Genomic DNA, 27,058 nt, shown 5'->3' with positions numbered 1-27,058 from the left:
AGAGGTGTAGGTGAGACCTGGAAGGGTCCCAGGGAAGGGAGATCCAGTTGAGAAGGCTGTTGGGCATGTTTGTCTTTAAGGTTCACATTGGGAGGTACTGCGGTGGGGGGAGGTATGGGTTGAGGCTTCCCACAAAAAGGCATTAGGGCAGCTACTCGGTTGCAAAAAATAAATGTAATCTTAAATTCAGTGGGGAGATGTGAGACCATGTTCGAAGTTGGGACTGAGGGTAGGAGAAGAAAGGAAGAGTGAAGATGAAGAAATCTGGTAGTTCCACCAATTAGGAGCCTTAGAAAATACTCACCAAGAAGATAATTAGGATAGGCTGGGGCGGAGGGATCCAGAGGAATTGTAGTGATGAGAACTGCTCTTTTTAGAAATGGGGCTCCAGGAGGAGCACCCCGGCCAGAGATGAAGGCCTCAAGAAAAGAGGAGAGTTCTTGTTCCAAAGATAGACGTTAGGATGAAAGCCTGGCAGGTGGGCTCAGAGGGAGGGAGATAGGAGAGCGTGGGGACCAATCATGCATGGGGAGCTGGTGATAAATGAGAAGTGGTGTCTGTATGACCTGAGGCCGTCCCCAACCTATGCAGAGCTTCTGTCTCCTCCTGCACGCAACCGTCAGCATTTGTCTACCCCTGGGCACCTGGGAACTGCCTCTTGAGTCAAGACCATCTGTCCACCCTGAGCCTGGCCTGATGGAAGGCTTCTCAAGATGAATGCTGGTAACAAGCATCCCCAGCAGGTAGGCATGTCCTCAGCTGCTAAGTTGCCCAGAAAGAAAGGCTGGGAGAGAGGTTTCTTCTCCCTGAGTAAACCCTGCCCCACTCTACGTTCTAATCTTGCCATGCTTGCTTCTTACTTTTGGCAAGAAATCATCCTTCCCTAAGGGTTTTCCCCAGGGGCCAGGGCTTGCTGATGGCCTCTTTGCAGCACAGAGACTCTTGATCAAGCAGCGTCCTATACATTCAGGCTTTTGCATACTCTGTCTTTCCCAGGCAGGAGCATTTTGGATTAGCCACAGGGTCATCAAGGTAAGGACAGACCCTCTCTCAGCTGAGAGCAATGCAGGCAGGATCTCCAGAGGTAGGATGTTCTAGATTGGCCTGCAGCCCCCAACAGTCACGTTGAAGGGCACCACTGAGTGTGCAGAGGAGGAAGGGAAAGGGAGAAGGCAAATCTCATGATGAGGGATGCAGGACCAGTTCATAGACTTGGAATGGGCGGAGGAGGAGGCTGCAGCCTTCATTTTGGTCGTGATGTTCTGTGGAGGTGGACATGGATGGTGGGAGCTAAAGGCGACTGTGTGGTCCAGACTCAAGAAGCTGATGAGCCATGGAGCTGATGGACTGATTTGTTGGATTGTTTGTTCCCTTTGCTAGCCCAGGCTGGCCTCTTGTGACCCTTGACAAGGCAGCTGCTGCAGGGAAGCCTCACTGATGCAGTGAGGAGCCTACCCTCTATACTGCTTTTGCACATGCCTGCAAGTCGTGCTGTTACTTGGACAAGCTGATCCAAATTTGAGACTGGAACCATTTGCACTTTAAGAACTGAGCTTGGCTTTGTCACAAGAAGGCCTGAGTATGAACTCAGGCACTCCCGCCCCAGGCAGGTGGTCTTAAGAAAGATGTCTTGCTTTTCTGAGTCATGGCTTCTTACTTTGGGAGATAACAAGGCCCACACAATCAACCTCAACAGCTGACGTGAGAAACAAATGAAAGAATGAAGCCAGATAGAAATTAAATCATCCCTGCAAGAGTGAAGTATTGGATGTAGTGTGTGATTCCAGGTCTGTGACATACACAGAAAAGGAATTTCTATAGAGACAGAAAGCAGATTAGTAGTTAGCATGCGGTAGAGAGTAGAGAGGGGGATGAGTAGAGACTGCTAATGGCCGCTGGGTTTCTCTTTGAGGTGATGAAATTGCTCTAAAATTAGTTTGTGGTAATGATTGCACAACTCTTTGAGTATACTAAAAACCACTGAATTGTACAGTTTAAATGGATGAATTTTATGGTATGTGTGAATTGTGTCTTTTTTTACTGTGCTTAAGGTTTTTTTTTATTGTGAAAGTTTACAGTGCAAATTAGTTTCTCATTAAACAATTAATACACAAATTGTTTTGTGACATTGGTTGCCAACCCTGTGATGTGTCAACACTCTCCTCTTCTCCACCCTGGGTTCCCTATTTCCAGTCATCCAGCTTTCCTGTTCGTTCCTGCCTTTTCATTTTTGCTTTTGAGCCAATGGGCCCATTTGGTCTTGTATACATGATTGAAACAAAAAGCACATTCCTTATGTATGTTATATTTAAAAAAAAAAAAAAAGCCTGTTGCCATCTGGTTGATTCCAACTCATAACAACCCTATAGGACAGAGTAGAACTGTCCTATATTTTCTCCCACTCTATCTGAGACCTTCTGCTGTGATCCCTGTCAGAGCAGGCAGTGGTGGTAGCCAGACACCATCTAATTGTTCTGGGCTCATTTTTTTTTTTTTTCAGTCTGCTGGAGTCTGTGGTAGTTGTGGTCCATTAGTCCTTTGGACTAATCTTTCCCTTGTATCTTTAGTTTTCTTCATTCTTCCTTGCTCCCAAAGGGGTGAGACGAGTGGAGTATCCTCAATGGCTGCTCACAGGCTTTTAAGAACCCCATACACTATTCACCAAAGTAGAATGTAGAACATATTCCTTATAAACTAAACCAGTGTCGCTGAGTCGATTCCTTATAAACTATGTTATGCCAATTGAGCTAGATGTTTGGAGACCATAGTCTTCCGCCCTCAGCCCAGTAGGTTTGGATCTGTCTGTGAAGCTTCTGTGACTTTGCCTTGGTCAAGTTGCGCTGACTTCCCCAGTATTACGAACTGTCGTACGCATCATCAAAATTACCACTTATTTACTATCTGGTTAGTGTTTTCCCTCCCCACCTTCCCCTCACTCGTAACTATCAAAGAGCATTTCTTTCTGTGTATAAACCTTTTCTTGAGTTTTATAGTAGTGGTCTCATACAGTATTTGTCCTTTTGTGGTTGACTTCTTTCACTCAGCATAATGCTGTCCAGATTCATCCATATTGTGAGATGTTTTGTAGGTTCATCATCGTTCTTTATCGTTGCATAGTATTGCATTGCGTGTATGTACCATAGTTTGTTAATCCGTTCATCTGTTGATGGGCACTTAGGCTGTTTCCATCTTTTTTGCTATTGTGAATAATTAATGCTGCAGTGAACATGGGTGTACATATGTCTGTTTTTGTGGCAGTTCTTATTTCTGTAGGCTGTATTCTTAGGAGTAGGATTGCTGGATTGTATGGTATTTCTATTTCTAGCTTTTTAAGGAAGCACCGTATTGTTTTCCAAATTGGTTGTACCATTTTACATTCCCACCAACAGTGCATAAGAGTTCCAGTTTCCCCACAACCTCTTCAACATTTGTTATTTTCTGGTTTTTGATTAGTACCAACAATGTCGGAGTGAGGTGGTATCTCATTGTTGTTTTGTTTTATATTTCCCTAATGACTAGTGATTGCTAGCATTTCCTCGACTGTCTGTTAGCCACCTGAATGTCTTCTGTGGTGAAGTGTCTGTTCATATCCTTTGCCTATTTTTTAAATGGATTGTCATTTTGTTGTAGAGGTATTGGATTTTCTTATATAGATTAGAACTTTGTCAAATGTCATAGCCAATTTTTTTTCCCCCAGTCTGTAGGTTCTCTTTTAACTCCTATGGTGAAGTCTTTTGATGAGCATAAGTGTCTAATTTTTAGAAGATCCCAGTTATCTAGTTTATCTCCTAGTGTTTTTGTATTGTTAGCTATGGTTTATGTCCTATTTCTGCATATATTAGGGCGCCTAGTGTTGACCCTATTTTTTCTTCTACAATCCTGATTGTTTTGGGTTTTATGTTTAGGTCTTTGACCCATTTTGAATTAGTTTCTGTGTATGGTGTGTCATATGGGCCCTGTTGCATTTTTTTTTTTTAACAGGTGGACATCTAGTTTTGCCAGCACCGTTTGTTAAAAACTGTCTTTTCTCCATTTAATGAACTTTGGGCTTTTGTCAAAGACTGCAGGTGCATGGATTTTTGTCTGGGTTCTTGATACTGTTCCGTTGGTCAGTGGGTCTGTTGTACCAGTAACAGGCTGCTTTGACTACCGTAGAGGTCAGGTGGTGTGAGGCCTCCTTCTTTGTTCTTCTTCAATAAGGCTTCACTTATCCAGGGCCTCTTTCCTTTCCATATAAATCTAATGATTAGTTTTTGCATCGCATTAAAGAATGCTGTTGGTGTTTGGATAAAGACTGCATTATATTTGTAGATCACTTTGGGTAGGATTGACATTCGCACAATGTTGAATCTACCTATCCATGAGCATGCTGTGTTTTTCTATTTATGTAGTTGTCTTTTGTTCTCTTGCAGTAGTGTTTTGTGGTTTTCTTTGTATGGGTCTTTTACATCCATGGTTAAATTGATTCCTAAGGTTTTTCGTTTTTTTTTTTTTAGGGTCTATTACAAATGATATTGCTTTCCTGATTTTTTTTCCTAGTTCTCTTTATTCATGTATAGGAGTCCAGCTGATTTTTGCATGGTTACCATGTAACCTACTACTCTACTGAATCTTTCTATTAGTTCCAGTAGTTTTCTTGTAGAGACATTAAGGTTCTCTATGTGTAGTATGGGGACCTGGTGACACTGTGGTTAAGAACTCATCTGCTAACCAAAAGGTTGGCAGTTTGAATCCACCAGCTGCTCCTTGGAAACCCTATGGGTCAGTTCTAATCTGATGGCATCAGGTTTGGTTTTATTTTTGGTTTATGTATAATATCATATTATTCACAAATAGGGATAATATTACTACTTCTTTACCAATTTGGAAGCCCTTTATTTCTTTTTCTTGCCTTATTGCTCTAGCTAGGACTTCCAGCATAATGTAAATAGGAGTGGTGATAAAGGGCATCCTTGTCTTGTTCCTGTTCTCTTTCTCAGGGGCAATGTTTTCAGCCTCACTCCATTGAGAATGATGTTGGCTGTTTGGCTTTGTATAGATGCCCTTTATTATGTTGAGAAATTTCCCTTCTCTTCCTATTTTATTGAGAGGTTTTACTAGGAATGGGTGTTGAACTTTATCAAATGTCTTTTCTCCATCAATTGAGATGATCACTCGATTCTTTTATTTATGTGGTGAATTACATTGATTGATTTTCTAGTGATGAACCATCCTTGCATACTTGGTATGAATTCCACTTGGTCATGGTATATATATATTTATATCTATATCTATATCTCATCTATGTATATATGATGCTGAATGCTGTTAGCTAGAATTTTGTTGAGAATTTTTGCATCTATATTCATGAGAGATATTGTAATTTTCTTTTTTTGTGGTATCTCTGTCTGGTTTTGGTATCAAGGTTATGCTGCCTTCATAGAATGAATTCGGAAGTATCCCTTTTCTATGTTCTGAAATAAGTTGAGTAGTACTAGTATGAGCTCTTCTCTAAATGTTTGGTAGAATATCCCAGTGAAGCTATCTCTACCAGGACTTTTTTTGTTTGGGAATTTTTTAATTACCTCCTAGGCTGCTAACCAAAGTGTCGGCAGTTTGAATCCACCAGGTGCTCCTTGGAAACTCTATGGGGCAGTTCTACTCTGTCCTGTAGGGTTGCTATGAGTCGGAATCAACTCGACGGCACTGGGTTTGGTTTGGGCTTTTGGTTTTTTGCAATCTCTTCCCTTGCCATGGATCTGTTCAAATTTTCTACGTCAGTTTGTGTTAATTTAGGTAGGTAGTGTGTTTCTAGAAATTGGTCCATTTCCTCTAGGTTTTCAAATTTGTTGGAGTATAGTTTTTCATAGTAGTCTGTTATGATCCTTTTTATTTCAATTGGGTCTTCTGTAATGTCCCCCATTTCATTTCTTATTTGGGTTATTTGCATCTTCTTTTTTTTTCCCCCCCTCAGGTTAGCCAAAGTTTTGTTGACTTTGTTGATCCTTTCAAAAAAACTACTTTTGGATTTGTTGATTCTTTCTATTGTTTTTCTATTCTGTATTTCATTACTTCTGCTCTGATCTTTATTATTTCCTTTCTTCTGGTGGCTGTGGGCTTCTTTTGCTTTTCTCTATGTGTTCGAGTTGTGTAGCTAATGTTTTGATTTTGTCCCTTCTTTTTTGATGTGTGCGTCTATTGCTGTAAATTGACCTCTGAGCACTGCTGTTGTTGTGTCTCAAAGGTTTTGGTAAGATGTGTTTTCATTCTCATTTAATTCTAGAATTTTTTTTTATTACATCTTTGATTTCTTCTATAACCCAGAGGTTTTTAAGCAAGGTGTTACTCGGTTTCCATGTTTTTGACTTTTTTTTTTTCCCTTGCTCTTCCTAATTTCTATTTTTATGGCGCTGTGATCGGACAAGATGTTTTGTATTATCTCAGCATTTTGGATTTCGTTGAGGGCTGCTTTGTGACCTAAGATGTGATCTGTTCTAGGGAATGTTCCATGTACATTGAAAAAGAATGTATACTTTGTTACTTTTGGGTGGCGTGTTCTATTTATGTCTGTGAGATCAAGATTGTTGTTTCTGGCCTTTGAATCTTCTGTATCTTTGCTGAATTTCTTTCCAGGTGTTCCGTCCTCTACTGAGAGTGGTATGTTGAAGTCTCTTACTATTATTGTGACTGTCAGTTTCCCTTTTCAGTGCTGTTAGTTTGTTTTATGTATTTTGGAGCCCTGTCATTGTGTGTGTAGATATTTATTATGGTCATATTATCATGATGGATTGTCCCTTAGTCGTTATATAATGTCCTTCCTTGTCTTTTATTGTGGATTTTGCCTTGAAGTCTATTTTGTCTGAGATTAGTATTGCCACTCCTGCTGTGTTTTGGTTGCTGCTTGCTTGATATATTTATTCCGTCCTTTGATTTTTAATGTATTTATGTCTTTGTGTCTGAAGTGTGTCTCTTGTAGACAGCTTATTGATGGGTCCATGTTTTTTATCCATTCTGTCACCGTCTCTTTATGGGTGCATTTAAGCCATTTACGTTCAGTGTGATTATCAATATGTTGTGAGTTTATTGCTGCATTTTGTAGTGCTTTTTTTGTGAGTGCTGTTGGCATTTTCTTTGTTCCTCTTACTGTCCTGTGTTGAGTTCCTTTTGGCTGTGAAATTTCTTTTCATTTTGTTATTCAAGATTTTGTGTTTACTGAGACTGTTTTTATTCTTTATTTTGATGAGTATGTTTGTTAACCTTCTTTGTGGTTACCTTGAAATTTACACTTACTTTCCTAAGTTTGAATCAGTCTTTTATGACTTGATATTGCCTTGACTTCATCTCCTTTTGAAAGTTCTATACCACACCGTGTATTCCCCCTTTTATTGTTGTAATGTTGTCGTTATTTACAGATTGATGTCTCTGGTTCCCTGTTTTAAATCTTTTAGCTTTGTTTTATTCTTAAGAGTTCAGTACCTAGGTTGGTATCTGGATGATACTGACCTGTGTCTTAGATTGAGGTGGTTGTCTGATGTCATTTGTTCTGTAACTGAAGGACTTCTTTTAATAATTCTTTTAAGTTTGGTTTGATTTTTACAAATTCCCTCAATTTCTATTTATCTAGGAATGTCCTAATTTTGCTATCATATTTGAGTGATAATTTTGTAGGGTATATTATGTTTGGTTGATTTTTTTTTTTTTAAGGTTTTATGTATGTCATCTCATTGCCTTCTTGCCTGCTGAGTAATCAGAGCCTAGTCTTATCATGTCTCCTTTGTATGTGACTTTTCATTTTTCTCAACCTGCTCTCAGGATTCTTTCTTCGCCTTTGGTTTTGGCAAGTGTGATTATGATATGTCTTGGTGACTTTCTTTTGGGGTCAATCCTATATGTGGTTCATTGAGCTTCTCGAATGGTCAGTTTTTCATCTTTCATGATATTAGGGAACTTTTCTGTGAGGATATCTTCAATGATCCTATCCATGTTTTCCATTTTCTCCCTTTGTTCTGGAACTCCAATCACACACAGATTTTGGCTCTTGATTGTATCCCACATATTTCTTAGGTTTCTTCATTTTCCTCATTCTTTTCTCTATTTTTCCTTAAATAAAGTGACATCCGTGGATTTGTCTTCAATTTCACTGATTCTGTCTTCCATTGTTTCAAATTTGCTCCTAAAACCTTCTATTGCATTGTCCATTTCTGAAATTTTGTTGTTTATCTTTTGCATTTCTAATTGCTGTTTTTGTATGATTTCTAATTGTTTATTTATTTTTGACATTTTGTTCTTTTATTGTTTTCCTGAATTCTTCTATTGCTTTGTGTGTGTGTTCCTTGTTTTTGAGCTTGGTTTATTGCTTGTTCATCTGTGGGCACGATAGTTCTCACACCACCTTGTCCAGGTATTCAGGGCTGATCACTCAGCTATGGTGCAGCAGGGCAGGTCCATCTAGGGGTGAAGGGGTTGAGGTGGCTAATATACGTGCACCACAAACTGGAACCAGGGACTGTTGTCCCCAGCAATTGGGGCTGCTGGGATGGTGTTGTTCTTGCTGCTATTCCCCAGAGGGTTGGGGGTTGCAGGCATGCTCCTGTGGTTACTGTTTGAGAGAATCTGGGCTCCTCCTTGAGCTGCAGCCAACAAATGTGGTCTTGCTAAGCCCTGGATATCCCTGTACCATACCTCTATCTCCTATTGGGAATACTGTGAAGGTGCCCTTCTACTTCCTTTGTGTGGAGTTTTGGGGTTTATTCCAAGATGACCATGCTGCGTCATGACATTTGTCTGGGAACCTCCATTCTGTATCTCTGCTCCTTTAGTGTTTTCTGTCAGTTTCTTCTTCTCAGTGTCTTCCCATCTAATGCCTTATCCCTTCATTTAAGGTTCAGGGTTCCAGGATTAATGTCTGTGTCTGTGTTACTTAGTTTTTTGAATATTTGTTGCAGCGGGATGGCTTAGTGCATCTGACTAGTCTGCCATATTGGCCTCTGTGAACTACATCTTCAAAAAGCTGTGGGGAAAAAAGAGAATCAAGTGTTAGGAGCTTCATTATTCAAGTGCACTTTCAACACTTACTATTCCTTAAAATAAATTGCCATAGCTAAACACTAATGAAATCCTCAAGTTAGAAACCATGAAAGTAAAATGTTCTCCACCACATCAGTTGCTCCCAGTTTCCTGTTCTCAGAGCCCCCTGCCCAGGTCATTTGATCCCAGAAGAGTCCCTGTTCAAGGAGACTCAAACCTGGGCCTGTAGCCATGTGTCTCAGCAGCTCCAGTTGCCCCTACATGGCTGTGTTTGACCAACTTCATGATATATGTGTTCTTTGAAGCCACAGTCAACTGAACATTTTCACTTTTCCCTAAGGAATGAAGAGGTTTGCTGGTTAATCATTTGATGTAAAATATTTCAAATTGGAAAGCCAGTTCCCATTACTTCAACCCAAGTTCTCCACCAAGCTGTATTCTGAGCTTTCCTTTTTGCATGCTGCCCAGTCTTACATGACCACACAGGGTCGGAGGTACCTGTTAGCCCACAGAGATGGCCTGGGTGGGGTTTTCATGGCCCCCACTTCTCCCCACCCAGTGTGGGAAGGAGCTGTTTGGATAGAGCTTTGTGTATGGTGTGTCCAAACTCTCCTCATTGCCAAGGAATGCGCAGTAAGATGAGCTGTAATCCCATCCACTAGACTCTTTAAAATTCGGATATATTTATTTCACTTCAGCACCTTTTATTTACATATCTCAAGAAAACCCAACATCAGTTTGGTCATTTCCACATTTTTTTATGTCAGATAAACAAAAATCTGGATAATCATTATTTTAAAGAAACTTCTGCTTAGGATTTGGCTATGAAGGAAGTGTCTAACATTCCTTTCTCCCTACCTGTGTCAGTCATGGTTCCCTTAGGAAACAGACCACTCACTCAAAATCGTATAAGCTGAGGAACAGTCCAGATATACCACTAGGCCCAGAGGTATGAGGGGAGGAGCGGCTACTGAAGAGTTGTGTTTACGGGCCAACTGGATAGACACAGTTGCCCTTGGTCAAGGGCAGAGCCAGCTCAGTATCCCTTAATAAGTGTCCTATCCTCACTCTGCTCCCTCCATTCCTCCAGTGTCCTTCCTCCAGACATTGAGTTAGATGTAAGGGATGCAACATGGAATAAGATTATAACAGTTGCTGTGGAGTTGACTCCAACTCACAGTGACCCCATGTATGTCACAGTAGAACTGTGCTCCATAGGGTTTTCAATGGCTGATTTTTGAAAGTAGATCATCAGGTCTTTCTTCCAAGGTGCTTCTGGGTGAACTCGAACTGCCAACCTTTTGGGAAGCAGCCACCCAGGGACTCAGGAATAAGATATAAGGAGCCCATATATTAGAAATGCAGACAAGGACACACAAAAAAAATACTTCATAGTCTCCCCACTGGAAGGCCTAGGAGCTTACCCCAGAGATGTTCCTGAAAGCTGTAAAACCTGAGTGGTGTCTAAAAGATGGCTGGTAGATAGAGAGGCCAGCATGGGCTACTTGGTACAGGCTGGACGGTACTGTGTGTGCCTAGAATAGAGAGCCTATGGTGGGTAGAACCTGAGGGGAGCTGCCAGGAGGGCAGGCCCATGATGCCAGCTCATTCAGAGACAGTGAGGGCCGTGCAGAGTGTCCCCTGAGAATGTGAGGTTTAGGTTTGCATTTTGGAGAGATTGCTTTTGTGGAAATGAGCATGAGGGCCCAAGGCCAGTAGCCTCAAGGTAGGAGACGGCTCTGGAAGCCTGAACTCAGGTAGTGCTACACAGAGATGGCGAGGAGGTAGCTAGCTAAGGAAACAGCCAGTGAGGAGGTGAAACAGGGCTGGTGTTTGGTGGGACGTGAAATGAGAGAAGGGCAGTCATGGTGGCCACCCAGGTCAATGGTAGGCTGCTCACTGGGACAGAACAGAGAGGGCCCAGTCTCTGGGGTTCCAGGAGGCCATGCATTTTGGGCATTTGCTCTCAGACTTCTGTCAGGAATATTGCATCATGTTTTGCAATGGCCTGGGTCTCTCCACCCCCCGCCCTGCCACTCCCCATACACCTTGTGAGTGGTGGCCTCTCAGCCCTCTCTCAGAATGGGGTTTCTGTCCCTGGTACTGCATGTTTCCACATGCTGGAACTCACACAGTGGACACTCCAGTGCACCCCATTTCTTATAGAAAATGGGGTCCGCAGACACAGCGTGTTCTGAGAAAGGGCAGATGGTCAGGGCACTAGGAGCTAAGCACTGCCATTTCTAAAGAGCCTGAAGGTGGCAATTTGCAGGGCACAGTGGGTGTTGTCTTTCTTTGTCTCTGGAAGATTTTGACTTAAAGGTAGCTGGCTGGGTGAGTGGAAAGATGCATGATCTTGAACTGGCTCATCCTCAGTCAAACCAGTGCCATCCAGTTGAACCCAACTCATGGCGACACCATGTATGTCAGAGTAGAACTACTTCTCAGAAGTAGCTCACCAGGCCTTTCTTCTGAGATGCCCCCAAACTTTTGGCTTATAACCTAGCGTGTCACCTGCACCACCCAGAGACTCCAAGTGGCTCAAGCCAAGTGTTAAAGGAGGTCATTCCTTCTCGTGCCAAGTGCAGCTCAAGGGTTCATCCTCCTACTGTGTCTGCATGTCATCTTCCATGTGCCTGCTTGGCCCTAGCCGAGTGGTAAGGCAGGCCTCCAGCATCCTCCCGGGACTCAGCCATTTGCTCAGGACCAGAGTCGCTGTCTCGGTCCCGGCCACCTGCCTCTACGGCCATTGTCCTTGCATGGGCTGGTACACCTGGTGGTAAGGAGTCAGTTGAAAGCACTGTGATTGTTAAAAATCTATGTCATGTCAAAGAATGCTTACTGTGACCGGCTTTTCTTGCTTTTGTTTGGTTTATCTCTGCTTTTAGTAAGCATAACTGGAACTTTAATTGAGATGATGCATTCATCACCACTTTTCCAGTGAAATCCCATGTTTCTGTGTCTGGCTCTGCCCTGCGATGCCCACACAGCAGAAGTTCTCTCCCATCAACATCAGGCAGTGTGGAGCAAAGCTTTTTCATGGAATGTCTTGTATGTGCTGGTCTTTTGTTGTCTTCAACCTCTTTTTAAAGCAAAACCTGGCTCTGTTGGGATTGCTGAAGAGGCCATGGACCTGGTGCCAGGTGACGTGGTGCTGGCCATGGGGGTCATCACAGGCTTACAGGAAATGCATTCCCACAGCGAACATTTATCATTTATCTTCTCTTCTTCACCAAATGTATACACATTATTCCAGCTGTAAATTTGTATATATTTGCGTTTGAGGTTTTGAGATGGCACTTGCTCCTCATGCTGGGTGACCAGGGTCTGGATTGACTTTGGCCATGAGGACTGGAGTAGCAGGAGGTGCTTTTTCCAGAAAAACCCTGTGGCCACCTCTGTCTGCATCTCCCCAAACCAGCTCTGCTGCAGGGTCAGTGGGAACAATCGCAGGAATTGGTGGAGAAAGACCTGCAAATGCCCTTGGTGAGCTGCTTAGAGCACAGAGAGGGTGTTTGAGCCATGGGGGTGTATGGTGCTTGTGTGAAAGAGGGGTGAAGGAGGGGCTTCCTGAAAGGCAGGCCTTACAGCCGCACTATCTGGTATAGGTCTGCCCGAGCCCCTGCTCTCGTTCCCAAAACCCAGGATTGCCTCCCCTGTGAGCTGCGTGCCAGGCTTCTGGGATCATGCCCACCTCATTCACCATAGGTTCTAGTGTGGCTGCCTGGCCACCGTGGGCAAAGACTGAGTCAACTCCAGTGGGGCAAGGGGACAAAGTCTGAAAACCAGTGGCTTAGACTTGAAAATCCTTCTGAATTTGAGTCATAATCAAACAGAATTCTTAAAACTTCTTTGTAGAAGGTACCACATCTCAAATTAAATACGTTAATACTTCTGGCAACTTTATGACTCTTCGTAATAAGGTAAAGAGGTGTAGAAAATGTTGCTGAAACCAGTGCCACCCTATTTTCTAGAGAAATGCTTGCATTCTGTGACAACACGAGGTTCTCTGCTGGGAGTCACAGTTCTCCTTGAGTCGCAGTAGATGCATAGAGATGGCAGCTTCCCAAACTCCCTAGCTGTGGTCAGTCCTATTGTAAACACAGCCCAAGGACAAAGGAAACAAATATCAGGCTTCCCAGATGCTTTTCGTTGTACAGTTGGTAACAATACAAGCAGCTTACTCTCAGCTCTTATAGAGATCCATCCACTGAGACAAGCCCCAACTCCTAGAGCAGCCTATCCCCACACCACCCCCAGGTCTCCTGTTCCCACTGCCTGCCCAGGCAGTATGATTCAGATGTGAGGCCTGCATGTACACAGGGTGACTCCTGCCTACTGTCCTTTGACAGCATCCATGAAAATGGGAAGAAGGCTGGACTTTATAAGGAAAACCTGTTGCTGCGAGGATGCACCATCAGAAACACTGAGGCAGTTGTTGGCATAGTCATCTATGCAGGTAGGCATGGGGTGGGAGTGAGGTGCTACGCTGTTCCAGTGATGTGCTTACCTGCCTTGTTAGTCACTATGTTCCTGAACATTTTTCTGTAGCTTTTTCTTTCAGATTGCACACCCATTGTAAAAATACACACACATATATATATCCACCCTAGAAAAAAATATATATATGCATGCCACACACGTACACTCACTGTAAAAATGTGTGTGTGTATATATGTAAATGTATATGCATATATACCATCATAGAAATACATGCACATATATATACCATTGTAAAAAACTAAACCGAACGGAACCTGTTGCCATCAAGTGGATTCCAACTCACAGCAACCTTATAGGACAGAGTAGAACCGCCCCACAGGGTTTCCAAGGAGCGGCTGGTGGATTTGAACTGCAGACCTTTTGATTAGCAACCACTATGCCACCATGACTCCATATATACATACATTTTTATATATATATATATTTTATATATATATTTCTACAATGGTATATACATATATGCATATATACCCATTGTACAAATTTTGGTAAATCATGAAAATATAAAGAAATGAAAGATAAAATTCTTGTGATAATACCTCAGCCAGAAGTGTTCTCTCAACATTTCAGCATATTCCTTTGCGTTCTTTTCTCCATGGTGTTTACATATTTAAGGCGAATTTTATACCCTGCTTTCTCTACTGAGCTTATCGCGTTAAGTGTCATTTGATGGTAGCACACGCTTCCTTCTGCGGAGTCAGCATAACTCATCACTTGACTGTTGGGTGTTTGTTCACGACTCTCTTCGCCCTCCGGACAGGACACGAAACCAAGGCTCTGCTCAACAACAATGGGCCCCGGTACAAGCGTAGCCAGCTGGAGCGGCAGATGAACTGCAACGTCCTCTGGTGTGTCCTCATCCTCGTTTGCATGTCTCTGTTCTCGGCTATCGGTAAGTCCCGCAGGCTGAAGAAAAAGACCACAGGCAGGCTTTGCCCCCTTGCAGGAGAGGGTTGCTGGATTGGCAATGGTTGTCCTGATCCACTACTCTAGAAGTCAGACATTTCTCATGGACATGACCCAAGAGAGGTTGGCACGAGCACAAGATGCCCAGAAGAAAGGGCTCAGCAGAGTAATGTCATCTTTCTAATTGCCAAATTCTTGGATGGCCGAGTGGCATAATTGCACCAGTAGTAATGATTCCGTACAAGAAGTACCAATGAACTGACCATGATCTAGGAATAATAGCAGGAGAAGCACAAAGTGCTACTAACAAGAACCCCATGAAAAGAGGAAAAATCATTAGGATCCTAAGAAGGGGTGAGCAGTTATGTCATGTGTGTCCTTGCCACCCCCAGAGCTGCTGTGAAGCCTTGCCAAGCAAGCGTGCAAGGCCCCAGTAACACCCACAGTACGTCACCCATCTGACTACAGTCATGCACAAGGTGCTGCCCAGCGGGATGTGACTTGGTGTTAGAGAGCTCACTGACCAAAGAAGACATACCCTGGGCATGAGAAAGTCTCTCTTATCCAGTAGGTGTGGGGTCCAGCAGACAGCCTTCAGTGTATCCCCAAGGAAGGACACTAGCGGGCAGGGTTAGCACCTCCTGGCCATCTTTTTAACAAGCACCTCCTGAGACTGGTGTTTTCTGAGACACAAGCTGGGACAGCCCCTTCTCTGGGTTGATGCGGTCGCCTGCCTGCTTAGTCCACATACACATGTGTTCTCATCAGTGGTGGAAGTTGGTTCCAGCAATGGGAAACCACTGTGAGGAAGGAGCGAAGTTTCACCTCCTTCCTGCAATATGACATTGGATGCCAAGAGTACGGGGTATTTTTGCTTTCTTACATGGCAAGGCAGGCTAATAAAATCAAATGTACTCACATTGAGTAAGTCATCTTAAGGTTTTGCTGTAATTTACATGAGTAGTGTTCTTAGTTTTCTGTTACACGAATGAGGTTTTTCTTTAAACGTTATTACAGGACACGGACTTTGGGTGTTGCGGTATCAAGAGAAGAAATCCTTATTTGATGTCCCTGAGTCTGATGGCACCTCTCTGTCCCCAGTCACAGCTGCAGTTTACTCATTTTTGACAATGATCATAGTTCTGCAGGTAACAGTCCTAAATGTACACAGAATGTGCTTTACTGAAGAGAACTTAAAGGCCTCATATTCTGCCAAGAAATTCTTCTAAGTTCTGCATCTGGGGGGACCACAGATATATTTGCCTAAAATGTTGCACTTCATTTTTGCCCCTAATTTATCAGTAGGTTCATTTCTTGGGTGGTTTTCAAGTTAAAATTCTCCTTTGCTGTTCTTAGAATTCGTATGTCTTTGAGGGCTGAGTTTTGATCACCATTTTTGTTTGCTTTTGTTGTTCATTCAGTTACTTTTTTAAAACATTTTTTTTTTGGAGAAGAAGAAGAATCTGAGATTTACAAAAAAGTTGCAAAGAATAATACAGAGAGTTCCTACGTGCCCTTCACCCAGCTTCCCCTGGTGTTGACATCTTAAGATGCCAGGGACGTTGTCAAGACTAAGGAAGCAACGTGGGTGCATTGCTATGAACAAGCTCCAGACTTCACTCGGGTTTCACTAATCTTGTTAATGTGCTTTTTTGTTCCAGATTCAGTTAAGAATATCACATCCTTTATAACAATAATATTATTATTGTTATTATTACAACAATATTATTATTATTACTACTGTTCATTCATGTGCTTGCTCAACAATGCCTAGTCATTAACTGAGACTCTGTGTCCAGAAAGACCAGTTAAGGAGTGGAGAGGGACCCAGAGCCCTGAAGGGATGAGAAGAAGCAGTGAGGGTCACCGCCAACCTTCTTGGGAACAAAAAGGGTATCAAACAGAGGACATTTGCCCAGCTTAAACCCTGATGGCGTAGTGGTTAAAAGCTACAGTTGCTAACCAAAAGGTCGTCAGTTCAAATCCACCAGGCGCTCCTTGGAAACTCTGTGGGGCAGTTATACTCTCCTAGAGGGTCGCTCTGAGTCCAAATCCACTTGTTGGCAAAGAGGGAAGCTCTGCTGCCTCTAATCTTAAGTGTTTCAAACAACAGAATTATATATGTAAATTTTATTCTAGCCTTGAGTTAATGCCATTCTAGGTATTCCCTCAACACCTGTAAGTTACCGGAGAATCCAGTTAGTTGGGGTATGATATCCTGAGCCCATACCCATCACTTCAATACTATTACTCTACAAAAAAAAAAAAAAAGAAAATGTAAACATTACTTCTGTGGACTCAAATTATCAAGGCATAACTATGCATACTTTCTCAAAACCGTCTTCCTTTTGCTCTGTATTATACGAGATCCCAGAAATTGCCCTTCAACACACAGACAGCATCAGAAAGGCTGTCTTTCTGTGTGAGGCTGCTTCGTGAACTTTGGGGTGTGTCAGAGGGGGTGCAGAAGCTCCCTGTTGGGGAGAGCACAGAGAAAGCCCAGGGCCCCAGTGCCACTGTGGGGTGAGGTGACTTTGCTTATGAGGACTCTGACTGTACATTGTGTTTTTTTTCTCCTTTCTTTCTTTCCTTTCCTAGCTTTCTCAAGTACAACTTAGTAATACAAAAGCGCTTGCTTCTCTCCAAGCTATCATATTTCCAGACAGAGAGTGGAGTTCTGCTCTGCAGCATCACCGTAGGCTGTCCTTGCTTAACCTCTTTGCCAATATTCTAGTAATTTCCCACTATTGACTCTAAACCATCCTATTTAAGCTTTGAAAGGTACAGTATAGCCCCTACTTATTTGTGGTTATAGTAATTTGTTGTTTAACTAGATTAGACTGTTCTGAAGCCCCCATCCTCATGATAATTCATGTCTGTGTGCCTTTGTCTTCTAGGTTTTGATTCCAATTTCCTTGTACGTTTCCATTGAAATTGTCAAAGTGTGCCAAGTGTACTTTATTAACCAGGATGTAGAGCTGTATGACGAAGAGACAGACTCGCAGCTGCAGTGTCGAGCCCTGAACATCACAGAAGACTTAGGGCAGATACAGTATATTTTCTCAGATAAAACGGGCACATTAACTGAGAATAAGATGGTTTTCCGAAGATGCACTGTGTCTGGAATAGAATATTCTCATGATGCAAACGGTGAGTCTGGGAGTGGGGGGCAGAGTGTTTCTACGCTGTCTAGACAAGAGAGCTGCTGCTGTATTCAAAGCTGCATGCACACACACACACCCCCACATCACACATACCACAGACATGTACTCACATACCATGCACATCATACACACATGCATACAACACACACACATACACCATAGGCATGTCACACACCCAGCACACACATTGCATACACATACTACCACCACCATTCACACACACATCACCACACACACACACACACCACCACACACACGCACATACCACCACACACATACACTACCATCACCACACACCACACACTACCACACACACACCACCACACACACATGCACATACCACCACACACATACACTGCCATCACCACACACTACCACACATACCACACACACCACCACCACACACACACCACACACACTACCACACATACACCACCACACACAGCACACACACCACCACACACACCACCACTACACACACCACCACACAACCACACACACTACCACACACACACCACCACCACCACACATACCACCAACCACACACACCACACACATGCACATACCACCACACACATACACTACCATCACCACACACCACACACACTACCACACACACATACACTACCATCACCACACACCGCACACACTACCACACACACACCACACACACTACCACACACACCACACACACATCACCACACACACACATACTACCACACACATACACTACCACACACCACACACACTACCACACACACACCACACACTACCACACCCACCACACACATCACCACACACACATACTACCACACACATATACTACCATCACCACACACACTACCACACACACCACACACACTAAAACACACACACCACCACACACACAGCACCACCACACACACCACACACACATCACCACACACACACATACTACCACACACATACACTACCACACACCACACACACTACCACACACACACCACACACTACCACACCCACCACACACATCACCACACACACATACTACCACACACATATACTACCATCACCACACACACCACACACACTACCACACACACCACACACACTAAAACACACACACCACCACACACACAGCACCACCACACACAGCACACCACCACACACAGCACCACCACACACACAGCACCACACGCACACCACCACCACACACACCACCGCCACACCACCACACACACAGCACCACCACACACAGCACCACCACACCACCACCACACACACCACCGCCACACCACCACACACACAGCACCACCACACACACACCTCCCCCGCACACACAGTCTCCCAGGGGTTACTGATTTTTAAGGGAGTATATTTTTTTTATAAGCATAGATATGGCCGTCAAAATGACTGTGGAGTCTGAGGTGAGGCCCTCTTGTCAGGCTGGCTTCAGTGTCTGGGGGTGATGAAAACCAGTATAAACACATGTTTTCTGCCAAACAAATGCAGCAACCAAACAGGACCCTCTTAAGGAGCTCACTTGTGAAGCTCCAGATTGCTTCACTGCCATATCCAGAGGCAAAGAGACATTTCTGTTCTCACCCATCTGTCCTCTTGTCATCAGCTGAAAGTTCTTGGAAGGGCGTTGAGTAGTTCATGCTTCATTCTTCTCCTTGGACACAGTGTCCGTGGGAGCTAAGAAGAAATGAATCGCCTCATTTTTGATTATCCAGGAGTGTGTGTAGAGTTTACTACTAGCTAATAGATCCTGGAACAGGGTTTGATGAGCAGGTGAGCAGTCCTTCAACGACCACAACCCCTGCCCCCGTGGCTGTGCTGCCTCTTTGAATCTCAGGGACCCTCAGCTTCAAAGCTTTGGTGCAAATGGAGCTGGTGCCCAGAGCCAGGAGAGGTGCTGTGATAAGGACCCTGTGCCACAGAGCACTTCCAGAGGAGTACCCCACTCTATAACCAGGGTCACTCTCCTTCCTGCAGCAGCATCTGAGAACCCCAAAGAAACCACATCAGGAAAACAGAAAGAAATGTAAAATGGGGGGACAGGTGAAGGGATTGATAAAAAAGAAGCTGTTATTTAGAAAGACTTGGCAAGAAGGACCTGTTGGAAACATGAGCTTTGTATGAGTTTTGTAAAAGCAAGAATTATCATGACATCCATTAACTTCCTCCTTATACAGTTAAAGCAATCATATTAAACAGAGGCATGGGAACTTGTGCACTTTGGTTAATGTTTTATTTCCCACCCAAAATATGATGTTCCATCCGTTTGACCTGCCTCCTTTTTCCTCTCCATCCCCTTCTTCCCTCTCCCTCCCTCTTCTCTCTATCCCTTCCCCCACCCCCTTTCCTCTCTCTGATGGGACTTTCCAGGGGAGTCTCTGCTGCTGGAATTGGAAGTTCCTGAGTTACAAACCCTGGCTTTAGCAAGTGCTGGGCTTTGTGAGTGTGGGTGGGTGACTTCCCCTTCCTTAGCCTTGTTTCTGTCCTCTCCAAAGAAATGCATGTTGAGAGGTGATGAATAGGAAGGCCCAGCGCACAGAGTACTCAAAAAACAACTCAGTGCCATTGGGGCTGCAGAAATACTGTTTGCATGACAGACCCCATCATGGCACTCCTTGGATCCTGAGCCCTCAGCTGTCCCTTTCACGCCCTGTATCATGACACAGGAGACCCTGGCGGCACAGTGGTTAAGAGTTGGCTGCTAACAAAAAGGTGGGCAGTTTGAATCCACCAGGCTCTTCTTGGAAACCCTATGCGGCAGTTCTTCTCTGTCCTGTAGGGTCGCTATAAGTCGGAATTGAATTGGTTGCAACTGGTTTTTTTGTTTTGTTTTTATCATGACACAACGCTCCTGCCCACTCTGGGCCTGCCACAGAGCTTCTTAGGAAAGACTGGCTGGCAGTTAGGGAGCCTCATGAGTAGTCTTGTGGCTACTCATCTGTGATGAACAAATTGTCTTAATTGGGCAAAGCCAGAAAAACTCTCACAGAGCCATCCATTAATGGGCCCAGCAGTGCCGACACATCTGTACACGTGGTATACTGTGCAGTCAATATGGTGACAGGAACTGTGCTCAGCAGCACCACCAAGGCCTCTGTTATGGATTCAATTGTGTCCCCCCAAAAGAGAGGCCGAAGTGCTAACCTGGTGCATGTGACCTTATTTGACAATAGGGTCTTTGTAGGTGTTACCAGTTGAGTTAATGTGGGATCACATTGGGGTAGAGCAAGTCCTAATCCCATCTGAATGGTGTCCTTGTAATAGAGGAGAAAACACACAGACACAGAGGGAAGACAGCCCTGCTATGCTGCAATTGCAAGCCAGGGAAGGCCCAGGGCTACCAGAACTGGGAGAGACAAAGAAGGGTCTTCCCCTGGAGCCTACGGAGAGAGGGCATGACCCTGCAGATGCACTGAATTTGGGCTTCTGGCCTCGAGGACTGTGAGAGAATGAGTTTGTCGTTACAAACTACCCGCATGCGGCATTCTGTTACAGCAGCCCTCAGAGACTAATGCAGGCACAGAGCTTCTCAGGGGGCTTCACTTGTCGGTCAGACCCTGGCTCCAGCCCTGGCTCCTTCCTGTTCCTTAGTGCTTCATCCATGGGAGAGACGGGGCCAAGTGCAGGTGGTGCCTTCCTCCCCAGCACAGGTGCTGTGCCAGGTACTCTCATAGAGTGAGGGCGGTCTGCAGTGGAGCCCTCATTTCTGTGCTGCTGGAGGGGAGACACACAGCATCTCTGGGATAAAAGGCAAAGCCTTGAGCCTCCTCAGTCTTCCCTGCCTTCCCTCAGCTGCTTGTCTACCCAACCTTTGTGTCCCAAGGCCCTAAGTGAACAGAAGGGACTGTCTGTGAGAGTCCATCTCTGCCTATACCTGCTTGCCCATCTGAGAGGGTGGGTAGTCACAGTGGCCTCACAGATAGGACCTGAGATCTGGTGCCCACATCCTGGGTGCCAACTCCCAGGTCACGTGACTGTAGCAATTTCCTTACGTTTCTTTGTGAAACGGAGCTGTGAGAGGGTGCAGTTAGATGACAGTGTCCTGGCCCTCAGACGGTGGCAACTCTTATGAAACCAGGCTTGGTGATTGGGTTGGGATATGGTGACCACGCTGGGCAGCCTCACCTTGTGTCCTCACCTGGCATCATGCTCCTCTCCCCACAGCCCGGCGCCTGGCCATGTACCAGGAGGCAGACTCAGAGGAGGAGGAGGTGGCACCCCGGGGCACCTCACTGTCCCCGAGAGGGAGCATCGGGAGCCACCAGAGCATCCGGGTTACACACAAGAGCCAGAGCACCAGGTCACACCGGCGCATGGGCAGCTGGGCTGAGGCCAAGAGGGCTAGCGTGCTGTCCAGACATACGGCCTTCAGCAGCCCCATGGTGAGTGGTGTGGCCTAGGGCCGGGCAGGATGGCAGCTTGCCTGTGTGTGGGCCAGAGCTGGGCCTCATGGCATCCCTTCCCAGTGCCGTTTCCTGGCTTCATTAGAGGGTCTGTATTTCAGAATGAAAAGGAGATGTGGCTGGGGGCGGAGGGGTGGGGGAGGCTTGACTCACTGGCTGTGGCTTAGTCAGCAGCAGTATTTTCTGGCCAGTACCTTCTCCCCACAATTGTGCCATTTCCAAAACACTGGCCAAGGCTTCTAAGGGCAGTGGCTGCCAGTGAGCCACCCAGAAAAAGTGAGAGGGAGAAAGCCCGTCCTGCCAAATATATGGATGAAACCACAGAACAAGGTGGCGTGCTGAGAGAGCAGAGCCAAACAACAAAAACGTATCTAATTAGGTGAGCCCACAACCGATAACACTCCATTCTTCCTGACTTTGGCATCGGCCCAGACACTGTGGATATTTCCGGAGTTATGATCTCTAAGGAGTCCTTTTGGTTCTAAAATGGTTTAACAACAGATGGACAGAATCCATTTTACTCGCTATGTGGCAGCTCGTTTTATGTTCTTCTAAACCCATTTAAGAGCTGCGATTTAAGAGGCGATCTGGAATGCTGGGTGCTGCTCCGCAGGTGTGTACAGGGCACCGGGAGAGGGCGCTCACACTGGGCAAGATGGAGGCTTTTTTGGGACAAGTTTTCTTGGCAACAGTTTAGCAATGTGGTTCAGGAGTATTAGAAATGTTTTAACTCTGACCTAGAATTTAGTTATTCAGTCAAAGATCTATGTTCAAAGAAGTATATCTGTGTGTTGTTCACGGCAGCAAAACAACGAGAGAAACTTAAATATCCAGTGATAAAGGAGTGGCCAAATGAATTATGTTACTTCTATTTTAAAAGGTGTGTTTTCAAATAATTTTTAAAGGCATAGGGAAAATGGAAACTGCCAATTTGTATATGTAATATTTGACTATGTAAAATTTTAAATGTATAGAAAAAAGACTGGAAGGAAACACAGAAGCCTGTTTTTCAAAAAGTCGTTATTGCTGTGTGGTGGTGTGATACGGATTGGTTAACTTTTCCATATTCTTTCTGACTTTAGCAAATTTTTTCTAGCATATGTTATTTTATGATAATATATATTCTTAGATGCCTTATTTTATAACAAAACATGTATACTTTATTATACATAATAAGAATATATACATTTATCTGATACATGTTAAGCAATTAAAATTATATATTATATAAATTTAAAATTATACAATGATGTTACTTATGTACCTGTATGTGTGAAGGCCTGTTTACACCGTAAAGTCAAGTCAAATCAAGCATCAAGAAGCATGGTAGGTCCCTGGGTTAGACTCATCCTGGGCTTCCATTTTCTTGCAGGAGAAAGACATCACACCTGACCCCAAGCTCTTTGAGAAGGTGAGTGAGTGTGCCCGGTACCTGGCCGCCACACAGCACCAGGAGCACCCGCTGGCCCACCTTTCGCCCGAGCTCTCCGACGTGTTTGACTTCTTCATTGCCCTCACCATCTGCAACACAGTGGTCGTCACATCCCCTGATCAGCCGCGACAGAAGGCAAGTGCAGAGCAGCATCTCCGCCACCCTTGCCTTCCTGACCCTCACAACCATTGGTCAGCCTTCCTGGCATGTGCTCCTGTGCATACATGCAGGGCCCTGCTCAGCATGGCCTCTGGGGAGCTTAACATGGAACGACACAGTGCTATTGTCCAGGGGTGTCACAATAGGCTGTGGGAGCGCAGGGGGCCGAAATTGTGGCCAAGTGTGGGACAATAGACCTGGCCTCCCTCCAAGGCTGGGATGAGGAGCATGAAGCAGGGGAGTGCAGGGGCCTTGGGAAGCCATGCCAGCCTTGTTGCATCCTCATGGTCTGGCCTCTACTCCACACGACTCCCCCAAAATGCAGGGTCTCAGACTCATACACAAGTGAGGTCACTACCAGGGCTAGGAGCCCAGACTCAGTAGATGCCAAGACATGGGTCCTGACTCTCCTGCTGACCAACTGGGTGACTCCAGGCAGAATCCCCCCTCCCTGTGCCTCAGTCTCCCAGTCTGTGCCATGGGCTGTGTGGGGAGGACTCCTGGAATGGGCTCAGCTTGGAGTATGGCACATAGTGTGTTTGATGCTAATAATAGTACCAGCGTTCAGATTCAAGGCAAGGGGAGTGAGACTCAATCTGAGTTTGCTTAGGGCGGTAGAAACATTCTAATTCCCAGGTTAGTTTTTGTTAGTTTCAACATTAAAGTTCTCTCTGAAGAGAGTGAAGGCTTTATGCATGAAGGTATCCCCTTTAACCAGAGTGCTCTCAGAAAGTCTTCTGAGTGGGCCAGTGTGCGTGGGCAGTGCAGGGAGTATGGAGGTGTGCACCGCAACGCCAGACAGCTTTAAGCAGATAAAATCAAAGGTTCCAGGGTGAATGTGGACTGCAGGCCTGCTCCCCTGGCCCTCTCTCCTGGTAGCTCTTCCAGCCAAGGCTTCACAGAGAAGGAGGGAGGCATTAGGAAGGGATGTGGGATGAACCCCACCCTCTCTGCTTCAGGCAGCAGCAGCCTGTCCCATCTGTCTCACTTCTTCCACACTGGCCAGCTGAGGGCCCTGGCCACTCAGATTCCACAGGATCTGTCCACCAGCCCTGGGCCATATCAGTCAGGGTTCTCCAGAGAAATGTGATCATGAGGCTGGCAAGTCTGAACTCTGTAGGAAGGTGGCGGGCTGGAGATGCAGGCCAGATGTCTATGTTAGTTAGAGTCTTGGTGCAGAATTCCTTCTTCTCCAGGAAACCTCAGGTTTTAATCTTAAGGCCTTCAACAGATTGAATGAGGGCTACCACATTGTTGAGGATAATCTTATACTCGGCTGACTGTAAATATTAGTCGCGTCTGCAAACTACCTTCACAGCAGCAGCTAGATCAGTGTCTGACCAAACAACTGGGAACCATAGCCTAGCCAAGTGTAGGTGCCTTGTCACATTGGCCCCTATACACACATCTCCTTGAACCAAAAACCAAGCCAGTTGCCATTTCTGACTCAAGGCGTCCCCGTGTGTGTCAGAGTAGAACCGTGGTCCACGGAGTTTTCAGGGGCTGATTATTTGGAAGTAGATCACCAGGTATTTCTTCCAAGGTGCCTCTGGGTGGATTCAAACCACAACCTTTTGGTTAGTCCTTAAGCCTCACTTAGCTTCCAAAAAAAAACAGTAACAAAACCCTACTTCCGCCTAACATGATGCAACTATCTTTTGTAAACTGAAAATGCACTAACCCCTTTCCTAGAGAGGAGCAAAACACTTGGGTGACATTCACGCTTCTCCTTGATATCCTGTAACTTAAATACTATGGTGAAAGGTGAATACATCTTATGTTTTATGATGAGAAGAGACGTGACTCAGAGGGCATAAGGAAGCTGTCTCCTGCTGTGCGCTGAGCTCTCAGCCACCTGGGCAACCCTCTCCTGGACTCTCAGCAGCTCCACCACCTGTGCTGTATATCTCTGCACTTTCCTTGTTCTAGCGTGCATCCTCAGAGGGTGTCTGCTGTCCAGATTCGACCATGTTTGCAAGCTCCAGGCAATGTTTTGATTACAAGTAAGAGACTGCAGACGTAACAGAGGCGAGATCTGGAGGCCCCCTCTGCTTGAGTTCTGTGCAGGGAACAGAACATCTAATCACCCAAGATCACCTGCAAGTGAAGATGTCTCATGGTGCATGTCTGCCCCACATACATGTGAGCTCCACGTTCAGGGCCAGCAAAGCCAGTGGGGCTGCAGTGCAGGGCCCACATCTCTTGCCTGGCCCTAGGCCATGCCCCCCTGTGCCAGGCAGAGAAAGCCCTCCTTAAGCCTTTTATGAAGGCAGAGGGACACTCAGGAAGAGGATGGTATCAACAGGCACCACCAGCCCCACACTGCTCTGCATCAGTCGAGGGCCTCATTTATGGCTACCCTCACAATCACGTCCTGAGAGAATGGATACTGCATAACCTTTTTTTAATAGATGTTCTTTCTTAGGGAGTCCCTGGTGGTGCAAATGATTGGCTACTAACTGAAAGGTTGGAGGTTCAAATCCATGAGAGATGCCCCCAAAGAAAGGCCTGGGAATCTAATTCTTAAAAATCAGCTATTGAAAACCAATGGAACCCAGTTCTACTCTGACACACATGGGTCCCCATGAGTAGGAACCGACTGGATGGCAACTGGTTTTTATTACAGCAGTTTCAGATTTATAGAAAAACTGCAGGAAGTACCAAGAGCTCCCATTGGCCCCTTGCCCCCTGCACACTGTCTAACCTTTTTCTAAGTGGAGCAGAGAGGTCAAGAACAGTCTCAGGAAGGGGTACTGGCTCTGGTTGCCATGTTCAAGGTGGCACCAGAGGGGTTGTGCTGATGCTCCCACCAGGACATTGAGGCCAAGGCCCTGTACCTGCAGCACTCATAGGAGTCACAGTAGGGCCCCTCGGTGCACGACGCCTACCTCACCTGCCCTCGGATTACCTCTCTTCCAGGTGAGGGTGCGGTTCGAGCTCAAGTCCCCGGTGAAGACCATCGAGGACTTCCTCCGCAGGTTCACACCCAGCCGCCTAGCCTTGGGCTGCAGCAGCATCGGGAGCCTGGCCACCAGCAGGTCATCCCACAAGTCAGGCTCCAGCTTCCTGTCCTCCCTGTCCAACGATAGCACGCTGCTCCAGCTGGAGGAGCAGCTGGGCCCGCACGGGCCAGCTGTCACTGACAATGGTTTCCACGGCCAGGCAGCAGCGGGCTGGGCGCTCAGCGGCCGGGAGGAACACGAGCTGCGCTATGAGGCAGAGAGCCCTGACGAAGCTGCGCTGGTGTACGCGGCGCGCGCCTACAACTGCGCGCTTGTGGACCGCCTGCATGACCAGGTGTCAGTGGAGCTGCCTCACCTGGGCAGGCTCACCTTTGAACTGCTGCACACGCTAGGCTTCGACTCCATCCGCAAGAGGATGTCGGTGGTCATTCGGCATCCTCTCACAGACGAGATCTATGTCTACACCAAGGGTGCTGACTCTGCGGTCATGGACCTCCTGCAGCCGTGCACCACAGGTACCTC

The 27,058-nt window shown here is 45.5% G+C and overlaps 1 protein-coding gene across 3 annotated transcripts in view; it reads left to right on the top strand.

Moving 5' to 3' along the window:
* The window catches only part of ATP10A (ATPase phospholipid transporting 10A (putative)), a 232,974-nt gene that overhangs the window by 162,530 nt on the left and 43,386 nt on the right, over nucleotides 1–27,058 (top strand). For all 3 annotated transcript variants that reach the window (XM_023539688.2, XM_023539690.2, XM_003420644.3), the window contains 7 exons: nucleotides 13,359–13,465; nucleotides 14,270–14,401; nucleotides 15,433–15,563; nucleotides 17,313–17,565; nucleotides 21,744–21,961; nucleotides 23,355–23,549; nucleotides 26,493–27,051. In XM_023539688.2, coding sequence (XP_023395456.1) covers nucleotides 13,359–13,465; nucleotides 14,270–14,401; nucleotides 15,433–15,563; nucleotides 17,313–17,565; nucleotides 21,744–21,961; nucleotides 23,355–23,549; nucleotides 26,493–27,051 — 1,595 coding nt within the window. The remainder of the gene's footprint in view (nucleotides 1–13,358; nucleotides 13,466–14,269; nucleotides 14,402–15,432; nucleotides 15,564–17,312; nucleotides 17,566–21,743; nucleotides 21,962–23,354; nucleotides 23,550–26,492; nucleotides 27,052–27,058) is intronic.

The sequence above is a fragment of the Loxodonta africana genome, chromosome 13 (assembly GCF_030014295.1).
Source record: "Loxodonta africana isolate mLoxAfr1 chromosome 13, mLoxAfr1.hap2, whole genome shotgun sequence".
Classification (NCBI taxonomy): Eukaryota; Metazoa; Chordata; class Mammalia; order Proboscidea; family Elephantidae; genus Loxodonta; species Loxodonta africana.
This window is presented reverse-complemented; position numbering and strand designations above follow the sequence as displayed.